Source organism: Crocodylus siamensis, chromosome 9 (genome assembly GCF_052110815.1).
Source record: "Crocodylus siamensis isolate JL-2025a chromosome 9, ASM5211081v1, whole genome shotgun sequence".
Lineage (NCBI taxonomy): Eukaryota > Metazoa > Chordata > Crocodylia > Crocodylidae > Crocodylus > Crocodylus siamensis.
The window spans coordinates 14,866,791-14,879,488 of NC_143403.1; the positions used below are offsets into that span (position 1 = coordinate 14,866,791).

General features: G+C 47.9%; 1 protein-coding gene and 1 long non-coding RNA gene across 2 annotated transcripts; one reads left to right on the top strand and one right to left on the bottom strand.

Moving 5' to 3' along the window:
• On the top strand, nt 1-7,631 carry LOC149857125 (uncharacterized). Its single transcript, XM_090063459.1, has 2 exons — nt 1-639; nt 5,347-7,631. The coding sequence occupies exons 1-2, from the start codon at nt 319-321 to the stop codon at nt 6,817-6,819; spliced, it is 1,794 nt and encodes a 597-aa protein (XP_089919585.1). The 5' UTR covers nt 1-318; the 3' UTR covers nt 6,820-7,631.
• Nucleotides 7,632-7,746: 115 nt separating this feature from the next.
• Nucleotides 7,747-11,740, bottom strand: LOC149857126 (uncharacterized). Its single transcript, XR_016444288.1, has 3 exons — nt 10,990-11,740; nt 10,724-10,837; nt 7,747-9,494 (listed from the first exon to the last, which is right to left on the bottom strand). It is a non-coding gene; the product is annotated as an uncharacterized LOC149857126 (long non-coding RNA).
• Nucleotides 11,741-12,698: the final 958 nt, after the last annotated feature.

Below are 12,698 nucleotides of genomic sequence, written 5' to 3' on the forward strand. Positions count from 1 at the left end.
AATAATCCCAAGTGCTGCCCTGGCACTGCCCCAGCTGCAGCGCTCGGAGCAGGGTGTGTGATCACGAATGGGAGAGAGCCTGAAAGCAGGTTTCGCTTTTGCTTTGAGGCCGGCGACTTGGACTTCCTGGTTGCACAAGAGTCCGTGCAACTTGATCCCTGATTGACACAGAGGGCGACCACTGCCTTCCCTGCAGGGTCTGCAGCAGGCCAATGACAGGTCAGAGACGAGCCTGAGACACTTCCTCGTTTCGAAATAATCCATCCCAGGGCTTGACATTGAAGGAGCAGGACTAGGCAGGGAGAGGCTCCTAAAACCATGAAGGAGCTGAAAGGGCCAGCGCCAGCCAGGCAGGACCTTCTGATGGACTATCTCACATACTATGGCACCAAGTGGCTGGAAGGAAAGCTTGTGGCTTGCAACGAGACAACGATCAAAACAAAAGCCAGACACTTCCTAGAGGGTGGCGAGTCTTTTAGCAGGTTTAACTTCTACGGCATCGCAGAGAATTGCTTCAAGATGAAAAAGGAGCAGGGAGGCAACACTCTCAGAGGCCTGATCAAAGCTTTCGAGTTCCTGGAGCTGCTCTGCGTCAACCTGTTCCTCTTCCCTTGGAGAAAAGAAATCAAGTCACTGAAGGTAGGCTACTGGGTGACACCAGGGCTGTAGCATTGAATTAAGCAAGCCGGGGTGGGAGGGGGGAATGAATTGTTAGGATAATGCTTCATTTGAAGTGCTGCAGCCTAATGATTTTGAGCCAGAGCCAAATTCTGAAGTCCAGTGGGAATATTCCCCTCCATTTCAACGGGCAGACAAATGTGGGATCTGCAAAAGCACCAAACTCCCAAAGGCACCAGTACGACACCTGGCTCATGGAAGAGCCCTAGCTGCACTTTTAGACACCTCGCACCTTTGCAAATCTGGCCTGTGAGACTTTAAATGAGACTTGAACAAAGCATCCAAGTCACTTTTGAACATGGAGCTTGTGCTCCTAATTCACTTGGATGTGTCTGGAAAATTTAATTTAGGTTGACTGGTTAGTGATAAGGGGCGAGCACATTTTATGCTGTTCATGAGCTAATAAGGGAGGGCAAGCAAAAGCTACAGCCAGTCCAATTAGTTTGATCATAGTGAATGGACTGTTGGTTCCTTTCAGATGCTATAGCCACACTGCAGCATTGCTCCACAGCAAAAACAACCTCCCAGCTCTCCTTGATTTGTTTTAATGCATACTAAGTTCTCAAGGGATCAGGTAATTTTATAAAGTCATCAATTTAAAAGTATGTGGTCCTGAAGCTGCCATATGACTTTGCATTGCCCAAGCTGTGAAATGCTGCTTCATTTTGGAAGTCTGTGCAAAATACAACTAAAGGCAAAACAAGAACAGCACTTCGTATTACCATGGCATCCTTCGTCTAGAAGTAAGAAAGCATCAAGCCAGACACACATTCATATCACGTGAGCCAAGGGGATAGGCAGTACACACCAACCTAGCATGCTTCAGAGGTAGGATCAAGAAGGAAACTATTGTGATTGTCTAGTCTGTCTCCCCTATGCAGGAGTGCCTGAGTTAGGTCCCACTGAGGGTAGGACATGTCCTTAAAAAACAAAAAACAACTCATCCAGTCAGGATTTTAAATTTCCCAGCGATGGAGAATTCATGGCAATGCTTGTCCAGTTAATTACTCTTGCTTATAAAAACTTGTGCCTGCTTCAGAGCCGATTCCTGCCTTTGCTTCCACTGCATAATTAGCAGCAAGCTCAGATTTTAGGAGCCCAGCTTCAGTAACATGCCATATGCTGCTGAAGCAACTCGTGCTGCAACCTGCCGCACCAGTATAATCCTTCAGCCTGGGGTGCCTGCACCCAGAGGAGCCAAGTTCAGGTTCAGCTTCCCCCGTGCAGAGCTGGAAACTAAATCCATTGCCTGGCTGATCTTGAGGATCCCTAGTAATGAGTCCAGGGGTTTAAAATTACAGAGACCTTTACCAGGGGAGAGTAGAAACTTGAAGTATGCTTGGCCGAGCCAGCAATCAGCAAATCAGGTTGGACTCCCACCCCCCTAGGGAAGATAGAGGCTCCCGCTGGAGCTCCCCAGTGAGGCTGCTGCTCTCTGCCTTTTCTGTGCAAGGATTGAGAAAATTGGTACTCGCTCAGCTCATCCATCATAGCTGCCCTATCTCTAGTCTTCAGAAAAGACTGCCCCTGTCTAAACCTCAGACTTGCTGCTCTGGCAGCCTCACCAGCACTGGGGGGGACCCTTGCCACAGCGCGCAGCCATGCTGTCACAATTACAAGGAGAAGGGTTCTGGATTGCTTTGACCTGGTGCTGGTAGCACTCACTTCTACTCCATGCCCCCTTACAGGGGGAAGCAAAGAGCAGACGGGGGAAGCACAGCAAGGCCTGTGAACCAGCTCCCCTTACTGAGATGGGGGGAAATCATCTCTGTTTATGCAACACAGGAGTTTCAGGAGTCCATCCAGGCTGCTGTGGTACACGACATAAAAATACTTGGGATTAAAGAGCCCCTTCAGGCCCTGGATTCTGAATTCATTACATTGATCATTTCAGGCAAAAGATACCCTGTTGCTCATACAGCCATATTGTTCTCCAGGCATATATATAAATTTAAAAATGTCAAAGGCAGGAGGATAAGGGAGGGCTGAGCACTGCCAAAGAGAAAGGTAACTGCCAGCCTGAAGGAAATAGGGCATTAGTAAGGAAGAGACTTGCAGGCATACAGAGCCTAAAGAACTGAGAGAAGTGATACAGCAAGTACAAAGGGCATCCAGTGCAGGGAGAGTGCTCCTGGAAACAGGATTTTGCTTTGCTTGTTACGGTCCAAAATTTCCCTAAAAATTTAACATACTTGAGACAGATCAGCCAGTGTTGAGCAAAGCCATTAGTCTCCTGATCCTAATCCTCAATATAGCAGAGGTCTCCACAGAGCTGTGAAAGAAGCCTAGCATTATAACAAAGGGTACTTCAAAAATAGTGAAAAGCATATCCCTTCAAACAATACCACAAAATGTCCCCAACAACTGTATTTACTAGTGATTGGCGCAAGCTTGTGAGTCCCCCCCAGCTGCTGGTGTCCCCTAGAGTCTGCCCCCCACCTCCATTCTCTCGCCTGCCCCACCTTTGGTGTTACTATTGTAATACTGAGGCCACAGTCCCTGGAAACCCTAGTGCTGTGCCCCAGTGCTGCTCCCTTTTCGCTCCATCCTTGAGCATCTTTGCTCAAACTCAGTCCTGGGGGTCCCTATGCTTCGTTTGAGGGTGCTTCCTCTTCCCTTTTAAGGCAGCCTCCTGCCAGGCCTCAAAGCACTTGTTGGGGCTTCAGCCATCCCAGCCTTGGTCCCTTTTCCTCTCAGCCCAGGTCCACTGCCTCAGACCTCAGCGCTCAGGTTTTGGCCCTTTGCAACTGTGCCCAGAGCAGGTCTTGTTCTGCAGAGTCCACCTGATGCCCTGTCCTGTGGCCTGTAAACCTCCTCCATAGCCACTAACCAAACCTCTGGTCAAACCTGAACACAAAACCCCAACCCAAACAGTTCCAACTCAAATATATACCCTTCTGGCTCTGTTTCCGCAAGCCCTCCTACCTAGACAGGTTCATTTCTCCCCGTAGCCTACCAGGTATCTCGCCTGGGCTGGCCTGACTCCAAACTGCAGCCAGGATCACTCAGAGACCTTTGCCCTATGGCAGCCAGGTTCCCCTCCACATCCACCCCTTGTATGCCCCCTTCCCTGCTCCCAGGGTGCAGGTGCTGCAGTTGTCTCATCAGCTGCCTGGCCCTCTGGCTAGTGGACAGCTCACACCTGCTGCACTTGCCATCAGGCTCCTTCTACCTGCCCCAGCTATGCCCCCCACTTCCTAGTAACAAGGTAGGGGCTCCCCATTACAGCAGCTGGTATTACTGCAGTACATGGCAGCCCTGTTCACAGGCCAGAAGCTTGTTGCATTAAGTGCTATAGAAGGACAGAACAAGAAATCATCCCCTATCCCAAAGACGGGGGACAACAGCTGGACAGCAGCTCGTAAAAGCAACTGTCAACAGCATTTACATTTAAAGCCTTAGACCAGGGGTTCCCAATCCTCTGACTGTGAAGGGTTTGCTGCCAGTCTGCAGGAGGGTTGGCTGCCGGGCCGGAAGTCCAGAAGTGACTGGCATACTGTGGGCCAGCAGCCAACCCTTTTATATCTGGAGTATAAAAAAGGGTTGGCTGCTGGCCCACAGTTTGCCAGTCACTGCTGGTCTGCAGTTTGCCGGTCCACAGTCACGTCCAGTCTGCGGTTTGCCAGTCTGCAGCATAAAAAGCCTGGGACCCCCTGCCTTAGACCAATAATTTTTCAAGTGACAAGTAATTCTGGGAGTTGCCATTTTAAAGGAGCCCAGCTTGGTCCTATCAGAAAGTGCGAAGCACCCGTACTCTTAAAAAAAAAAAAAGGACCCCTTAGTCAGACCCCCAGATGCTGAAGCCAAATCATTTGAGTCTTAAGTCAACTGCTTTCCTATTTTGCCTTGACTAGTAGTCATCTTGTTGCTGAAAAGCTAACCCTTAAAAAGTTCAGGTTAACATATTCCTTAACGTGCTAGGGATCCAAGCTAAGAAGCTCCTTTCCCTCGCAAGATTAGAAGCATATTGCCTCGCAAAGCTCAAAGAACTGAACATTATTTCCTGGGCCGCAGCATAACAAGGACATCATTTTCTGTGACTCGCGCTGCTGTGCATGCAGCCCACACACAGAACGTGCGTTAGCACCCTGGAGGAGAGCGTTCACTGCGCTGATGTAAGGAAATCCTTTCAGAGAGATGGCAACTTCATTCCAAGGAAGAGAAGGGCAGCAGGAGGAAGATACACTGAACTGTTAAGCAAGAAAGTGATGTAATGCTATCGCAGATTAAACAGTATGAATAACAGGCTGAGTCAGTCTGGTCTATTCCCTGAGGAAAAGCCCAGACTTCAGCAATTTATTTCAAGATTTTTTTTTTTTTTCAAATTTAAATATCCTTTTTTTAAGGGAGTACAGGAAGAGAAAACTAGTCTAAGCTGAGCAAAAAGATTTCCCTCTACCACTTCCCAGTTAGCGAGGCAATAGGCTAGGGCCTTGGCTGCTTTAAGGAGCGCCCTTGAAATCATTTGCTTGAGCAGCAATTCCCTGGAGGTTGCCAGTGTTGTTTGTAGGACATGCCTCAACTCAAAATTCAAGACTTGGCAATGCAAATGTGGGGAAATAGTGTTTAAAAACTTTAAAGTAAAGTAATTTGGAAGTGGCTGAAAGGGACCTTCCCCTTTATGAGTCACCACACAGTCCAGCTGTTTTTCACCATTTGTTTTTTCAGACATTCACAGGTAATTTTGTCTACTGCATTCAATCTGTGCTCCCAGAGGATGTTGTGAAAATGATGCTGGAGAAAATTGGCTACGTCGCAACAACAGCAACAGAGTTTTCGCTTGCGGGAAAGATAAATGAGGAAGAGACAAAGCAGACTGCATTTGAAATATTCCTTGCAAGACTTGAGTGTGAAACGATCCTCGAAATGACAAACAAAGAAAAACACAGCGATCTTGGGGACATCTTACAGAAGAGGGCACAGATGCATTGGTGTCAGGAAGATAATGAGGACAGAGCGAGTCAATCCCCTGAGAGCGAGAACTCTGAAAACCAAAGAAAAGAAGAAAATAGCAAGACACCTTCATGCCTTGCCACTCAGGAGAAGTCTTCAACAAACAAGGAGCTATCCTTTGAAACTGCTGGAAATAGTAAGAACAAAGAGGAATTCAATTGGTTAGCATCCCCTCCACCCACCTGCACACTTCAGGGATGCCAAAGGCAAGGCAAGGGCTCCGTGCGCTCTCATCGAGAGCATTCAGACAGCGACGACTTCTTGAAGCAATACAGTGACATCGTCATAAGACACAAGCCTATTTTCAATGAGAAACTTCCTCTGACAGCTTTTGAAAAGCCACGAGACAGTCAGAGCGAAGAACACGTTTTGGCGATCACAGCACAGCCGACAACAGGCAAAGCCAGTCCCTCTCCTCTCTCACCAGGAGCAAGCGAACCACAGCCCTTTGCAATATTTCATGACACTCATATTTGTAAGGTCCAAGAGATCCCAGAAGAAGCAATTGAAGCAGAAATTAAGGATGCCATGGGCTGCATGCACCCGGATCCTGCAGATCAACCCAAGGAGCTCAAGTCCCTGGTATACAGCAATTCTCTTGGTACGGAACACAGTTTATCCAGGGAGGAGACAGCTGTCTGCGAAGTGCCTGCATCCTTTAGCAAACAAAAGATCAAGGAAGCCAGAGAGGAAGGGTTGATGTATCCCACGGAGGAAACGGCACAACCAGAGTCTATAACATACACAAGTAAAAATGATAAGGACATAAGAGAATGCAGTAGTACCAAAATGAAATGCACATATGCAGCGAATGCCCAGACTGCCCTGGTTGGCCAGTCCTCATCGAAACAACTTTGTCATACACCTGCGGCCACTGAGTATGCCTTCATTTGCTCTGAGAACAAGAGACTCTTAAGGGACGCACCCGGTACACATTCAGCTTCAGAGGGCGTCAGACACATTAGAGAACCGCCACACCACACTTACATCCCGCCTCAGAGTATCGATGGTCGACTTCCAGGAAGTAGCAACCCCACTGCGCATGGCCGAAGGAACCTCTTAGCACCTGAAGGAGGCTCTCTTGAATCCTTTTCATGCGACACTGTAGTGAACTGTGAGAACTGCACTGCAAAAATGAATGAAACCATCCCTGAGGACTATGTGATTATCAGCAGTGATGACCAATAAGGCCTACGATGCACACAAGTCTACCAGTGCTCTTCTCTCTTGCTCTACAACATACCTGTCTTTCCAGTTCCCGTCTTGCTTCTCTTTGAGCAAATACAGTTAAGTCTGTTATATCAATAGTGTGTGCCTTATAATAGTGAAGAAAGGACCATTAAGCATTGGCTTTCACACACACCTCCACCGTGGCAACACGAACTTAGGGGCCAAGTCCTGAACTGTCTTTAAATTCTGTGGATATAAAGCATGCCTTTATTCACAAACATATTTGAAGTAAGGTCAGAAGTTAAGCATCCTCTGGAGATGCTGCACCTGGCTTATGACAGTATTTTTTTTTAAATGTGCACACTGCCACTTTGTACCTCTTTGAAACAAAAAAAGTGTCCTTGCAGCAATGCAGTAGATTTACATCAGCAAATAAAATAGGGTCCAAAAGAGGTATGGAATGAGAGAAGCAAAGCTTTGACGAGGAAATTTCTTGCCTATAGCTTCCGCTGTGTCCTGGCACTCATGGCTGAAGTTTTTTCAGTTGTTCATTACATTCCTGAGATGTTTTCCTTTCAGCTAATATTTCTCTGCCTATTCTCACCTGAAAGACTAACTTTAGGAAGTTTGCATAGATTAAAACTCAAAAACAAAAACCCCAGAAAAACAAAACCCGGAAACCACTACTGGTAGAACAAAAACTCTTAAGACTTTTTCAGATGTATTTTTGCATTAGGAGAATCTTTGTGGTCTTCTCTGTATACTTGCTGTTGTAGAATTCCAAAGTTGCCTTTGGTAGCATCTTAAAAAAATAAAACGATCAAAAACAGTTGGGTGTCTCTGGACCAATTCTGAAATTTGATTCCCTTACTTAGAACTTTGTCTTCCCAGGATCCCACTGAAATCAGGGGGGCTTTGCCCAGGGCGAGGGATCCAATGGCTGGATTGGGACTTTACCAAGATTTTGTCAGCTGCAGTCCACCTGAGCCCAGGAGGACCACAACCAACAGCACATAAGGGAGCATCACAGCTAGCATTCATCTCAAGCCACCTCTATCCCCAGCCCAAACCACCAGAAACAGCTGATGATGGCCTTCAGCATGAATGTGGGGTGAGGCTCAAAGCTGTACTACTAAAGCTATAATTCACAGATTCATAGATGTAGGGCTGGAAGAGACCTCAGTATTCTCTCCTGCCCAGAGCATATGACCCCAGCTAGGTAATCATCTAGCCTCCTCTTAAAGATCCCCAAGGCAGGAGCCAGCACCACTTCCCTTGGAAGTTGGTTCCAGATCCTAGCTGCCCTGACTTCTAATGTCCAGCCTGAACCTACTCTCAAACAACTTATAGCTGTTATTCCTTGTTACTCCAGGAGGTGCTTGGGTGAACAGGGTCTCTCCCGTTCCCTGCTGGTCCTCCCTGGTACGTTTGTAGACGGCCACCAGGTCCCCTCTCAGCCTTCTCTTGTGAAGGCTGAACAGATCCAGGTCTCATAGCATCTGCTCTGCTGTCCCTGATCGTGCGAGTGGCCCTCCTCTGGACCCCTTGATGCTGGCCACATCCCTCCTAAAGTGCGGCGCCCAGAACTGGACGCAGCACTCCAGCTGCAGCCTGACCAGTGCTGCGCAGAGAGGAAGGATCACCTCCTTGGCCCCGATTGTGATGCATCTGTGGATGCGTGACAAGGTACAGTTGGCCTTCCTGACTGTGTCTCCACACTGCCGGCCCATGTTCATTTTGGAATCGATAATGACTCCAAGATCTCTTTCTGCCACTGTACTTTTGAGAAGGGAGCTCCCCAGCCTATAGACATGATGCTCATTCCTACCGCCCAAATGCAGTGCCCAGCACTTGTCAGTATTGAATCCCATCCTATTCTCATTCACCCACCCCTGTAACCTGTCTAGGTCCAGTTGTATCCTGTCCCTCCTTTCTAGCATGCCCACCTCGCCCCAGATCTTGGTGTCGTCACCAAATTTGAACAGGGTGCTTTTCACCCCCTTGCCCAAGTCACTAATAAACAGGTTAAACAGTGCGGGCCTGAGGACTGAGCCCTGGGGGACCCCCCTGCCCACATCCCTCCAGGTCGAATAAGACCCGTCCACCACCACTCTCTGGGTGCGGCCCCTCAGCCGATTTGCCACACATCTGACTGTGTAGGCATCAATGCCACAGTTGCCTAGCTTTTTAACAAGAATGGGGTGGGAGACAGTGCCTTCCTGAAGTCCAGAAAGACTACATCCACCACGACACCTGTGTCCAGTGATTTTGTGACCTGATCATAGAAGGCAATCAAGGTTGGACTGAGCCCCTAGTGAACCCATGTTGGTTGTCCCTGAGCATCATCCCCCCTGCGGATCCTTCCCAGATGTGCTCCTGGATAATCTTCTCAAAGAGCTTCCTCAGGATCAAAGTAAAACTAATGGGCCTATAGTTGTCCGGGTCCTCCCTTTTTCGAAAATGGGGACCACATTAGCCTTCTTCCAGTCATCTGGCACCTTGTAAAGCCATGCCAGGGGTACCTTAATAACCTCTGCCAATTCCCTCGACACCCTGGGGTGGAGAGCATCTGGACCTGCTGATCTGAACACGTCCAGCCCCTCCAGAAGTTCCCTAACTCAGTCCTTCCTGGCCCTAGGCCTGGCAGAATCTCTCCTGAGTCCGTCCTGAATCACACTGGGGAGTCCTGGTCCCTGCACAAAAAAATGGAGGCAAAGAAATTGTTAAAAAGGTCTGCCTTGTCTTTTTGTGCAACCACCAGATTACCAAGCGTATCCCGCAGGGGCCTCATGTTACCCAGTGCTTTCTTCATACTCCCTTTGTATTTAAAAAAGGACTTTCTGTTGTCCTTGATGCTAGCCCTAGTTCCATATCTACCTTAGCTTTCCCAACAGCCCCCCTACAAGCCTGAGCAATGGAGGTATACTCCTCTTTGCTGATAGCCCCTCCCTTCCACTGGGTGTACACCTCTTTTTTGGCTTTCAGGTGTTCCTGAATGCCTTTGGTGAGTCAGGGGGGCTTTTGACTACTCTTGCCTCCTTTGATTCTCGTTGGGACTGTCACCCGTTGGGCTCGTAGGATTGTCTCCTTAAGGAATGACCATTCATCCTGGACACCCAGTTCCCCAACTCTCCAGGACCCCATTGCCTCTCCTACCAATCTCCTCAGCTCGTTGAAGTTGGCTCCCTTGAAGTCCAGGGCTACTGCCTTGCTGCAGGCCCTTGACACCCTGCGCTGGACAGTGAATTCCAGCAGGCGATGGTGGTCAAGAACCACCTCACCAGGTCATCGCCTGTGGCCAGAACCAGGTCTAGGAGGGCATTCCCCCTGGTGGGACTATGCACCTCCTGGGTTAAGTGGAGGTCCTGTATCTCAGCAAGGAACTTCCGTGAGCTGTCCGAGCTGGCTGACTGCTTCTCCCAGCAGATGTCCAGGTAATATAGATCACCCATGATGACTACGTCCCTTGCCTTAAGGGCTTCCGCAAGCTGGCCCAAGCATTCCCAGTCCAGCTCTTCCCTTTGGTTGGCTGGTCTGGAGTAGACCCTCACCATTAAATCCCTTTCCCCATGACGCCCCTGTATTCTGACCCAGAGCACTTCAGCCTGCCCCTCCTCTGACCCCATCCTGTTAGCTGAGGACATGTATTGCTCTTTGACGTAGAGCACCACACCCCTGCCTTTCCTTCCTGTTCTATCCAGCCTGTGTAGTCTGTAGCCCCTAATGTTTACCACCCAGTCATGGGATGAATCCCACCAGGTTTCTACTATGCTCGGCTTGTACTAGCTATCCGGAGGGCAAGTTCCTCCTGCTTATTTCCTATGCTACGAGCATTAGTGTAGAGGCATTTAAGGCCTTGCATCGGTGCATGCACCCCTCCCTCCCCCCGATTCCTAGGACTATCCGGACTGCTGTCGCTTACCTGGGTACTCCTTGTGCTTGTCACCCGTCTTGGTTAGGAGGTGTCCTCCTGCCCTCCTGTGGCCCCATCCCCTAGCGAAGCTAGTTTAAAGCACGCTGTAGGAAATCAGCCAACCTGGAAGAAAAGACACACTTGCCTGTAGGGGAGAGATGTAGTTCATCCCTCCCAACCATGTCCCCTGCGCGAAAGCATGGGTCGCACCAGCTCCGTAGCCACCGGTTAACATCGCCGATGCATGCCTCGTGTCGCCATCCGCATCTACTTACTCTCTGAGATGAGATGCTCTGCCTGATCTGCCATCACAGTCTGATGGAGGGAGGGCCAACACCTGTGGCAAGTGACAAAATGATTATAACCAGGTTATAAGCATTTGAAATAACAGATTCCTCATGAGCTGCACACATTGCTAAATGTTTAATAGGCATCAATGTACTGAAGTACAACTTTCTAGAACATACCTGAATCCTGACAGATACGGGAACATATACTGTGGCTTACAAAAAGCATGTGCCTAAATCCACTGCTTCCTAAAGTTGCATCTACTCAATTGGAGTACTTACATTTATAAATAAATTACCTATCTTTTTAAAGTGTAGCTATAAGAACCCAACATTTCCAAGCAAACATTAAAAAAGACCCATGAGTCAGCCTCAAAAATCATGAGATTAAAAACCGATTTCCTTTTACTTTTTTCTATTTACTTACTTCTGAATCTTCACAGTTTGTAGAGCAAAATTTTCTCTTCCATGAAGGGTAGAACAAGAGATGAGATTCTTGCCTATGCGCATACCTCCAGGAGGCATAGATTTAAGAGGGATAGAGGGGAAACACAAATACTGTGAGAATAGCGTTGGTGGGGTGGGGAATTACAAGAGTTGGTATCACTAAGAGCCTAACTTTAAGTTCCCAACACTGAATAGTCAGACATTACATGCAAATCTGTCCCCAGAATAATGTATGAAGACTGCATTTATTTCAGTTGTGCTTTTAAACATCTGCAGTAATCCGATACTGTACTTTAACATAATACCTTTATTTGAATTTCTGAACCATTTTATTAAAAATATTGCATAAATCAAAATGAGAGAGAGAGAGCTCTTTTCTAATGCTAATGTTTCAAATCTCAAACAATTTGTCTCTTAGCAAAACTGATACATTTCTTATTGCAAAAACTGGCTCAGGCCTGAAAATTGCTTATTTTCATGTATAAATAAAATACTTGTTAATCATTTTTTATAACTTGGAGGTTGGTTAGACTCAGGCACCCATGTTTTCAAAGGGGTGTTAAACAGCATTGCACTTGTCTGTGTTTAACTTCTTGCACACTCTCTGGGCCCAGGAACACTGCAGTGATCAAGCAGCAGTTACAGATACAGGACAGACCAGCCAGAGATACCCTTAGATTTCCATTTAAAAAGCAGTCAGCAACTGTGAGAAAGGCTGAATGGACAGACAGGGAGGTCACTCTCTGGCAATCTCTGACCTCATCTGCCAGCGTGCCCCGCACACTTTCTTAGGTAAGTTGCATTACAGCAAATGCCTAAACTGGCAGACCGCTTGCAGGACAGCAGCCTAGGTCTCTTTTTCACAGAAACTCTATTTGGGTAAAAAAGTGTGTATACTCTCGTGAGCAGACGACTTTAATTGTGCTACAGCCAGTACCACTGGACCGGGGATTGTCTGTTGAGCGGGGATTTACTGACTGATTGGATGCCCGTCTTCCACAAAGACATGCTCCCAAACCCATCGGTGGCTGTGTTAGCTTCTTTAAAGGCTCAGCTCCCGTGTCCTGGATTACAAGCCTTCTCTTTTGATCAGAACAGACACAGAGCTCAAGCTCCCAACCCTGGTAGCTGGTGATATTACTCACTCAACACAATCTCTCCCTCTGCGTCTTATAAGCTAGTCATTTTTCTTCTTTGCATGCATATCATGTCCCTGACGCTGCACTACAGAACCAGGGCTTGGGTTGAAA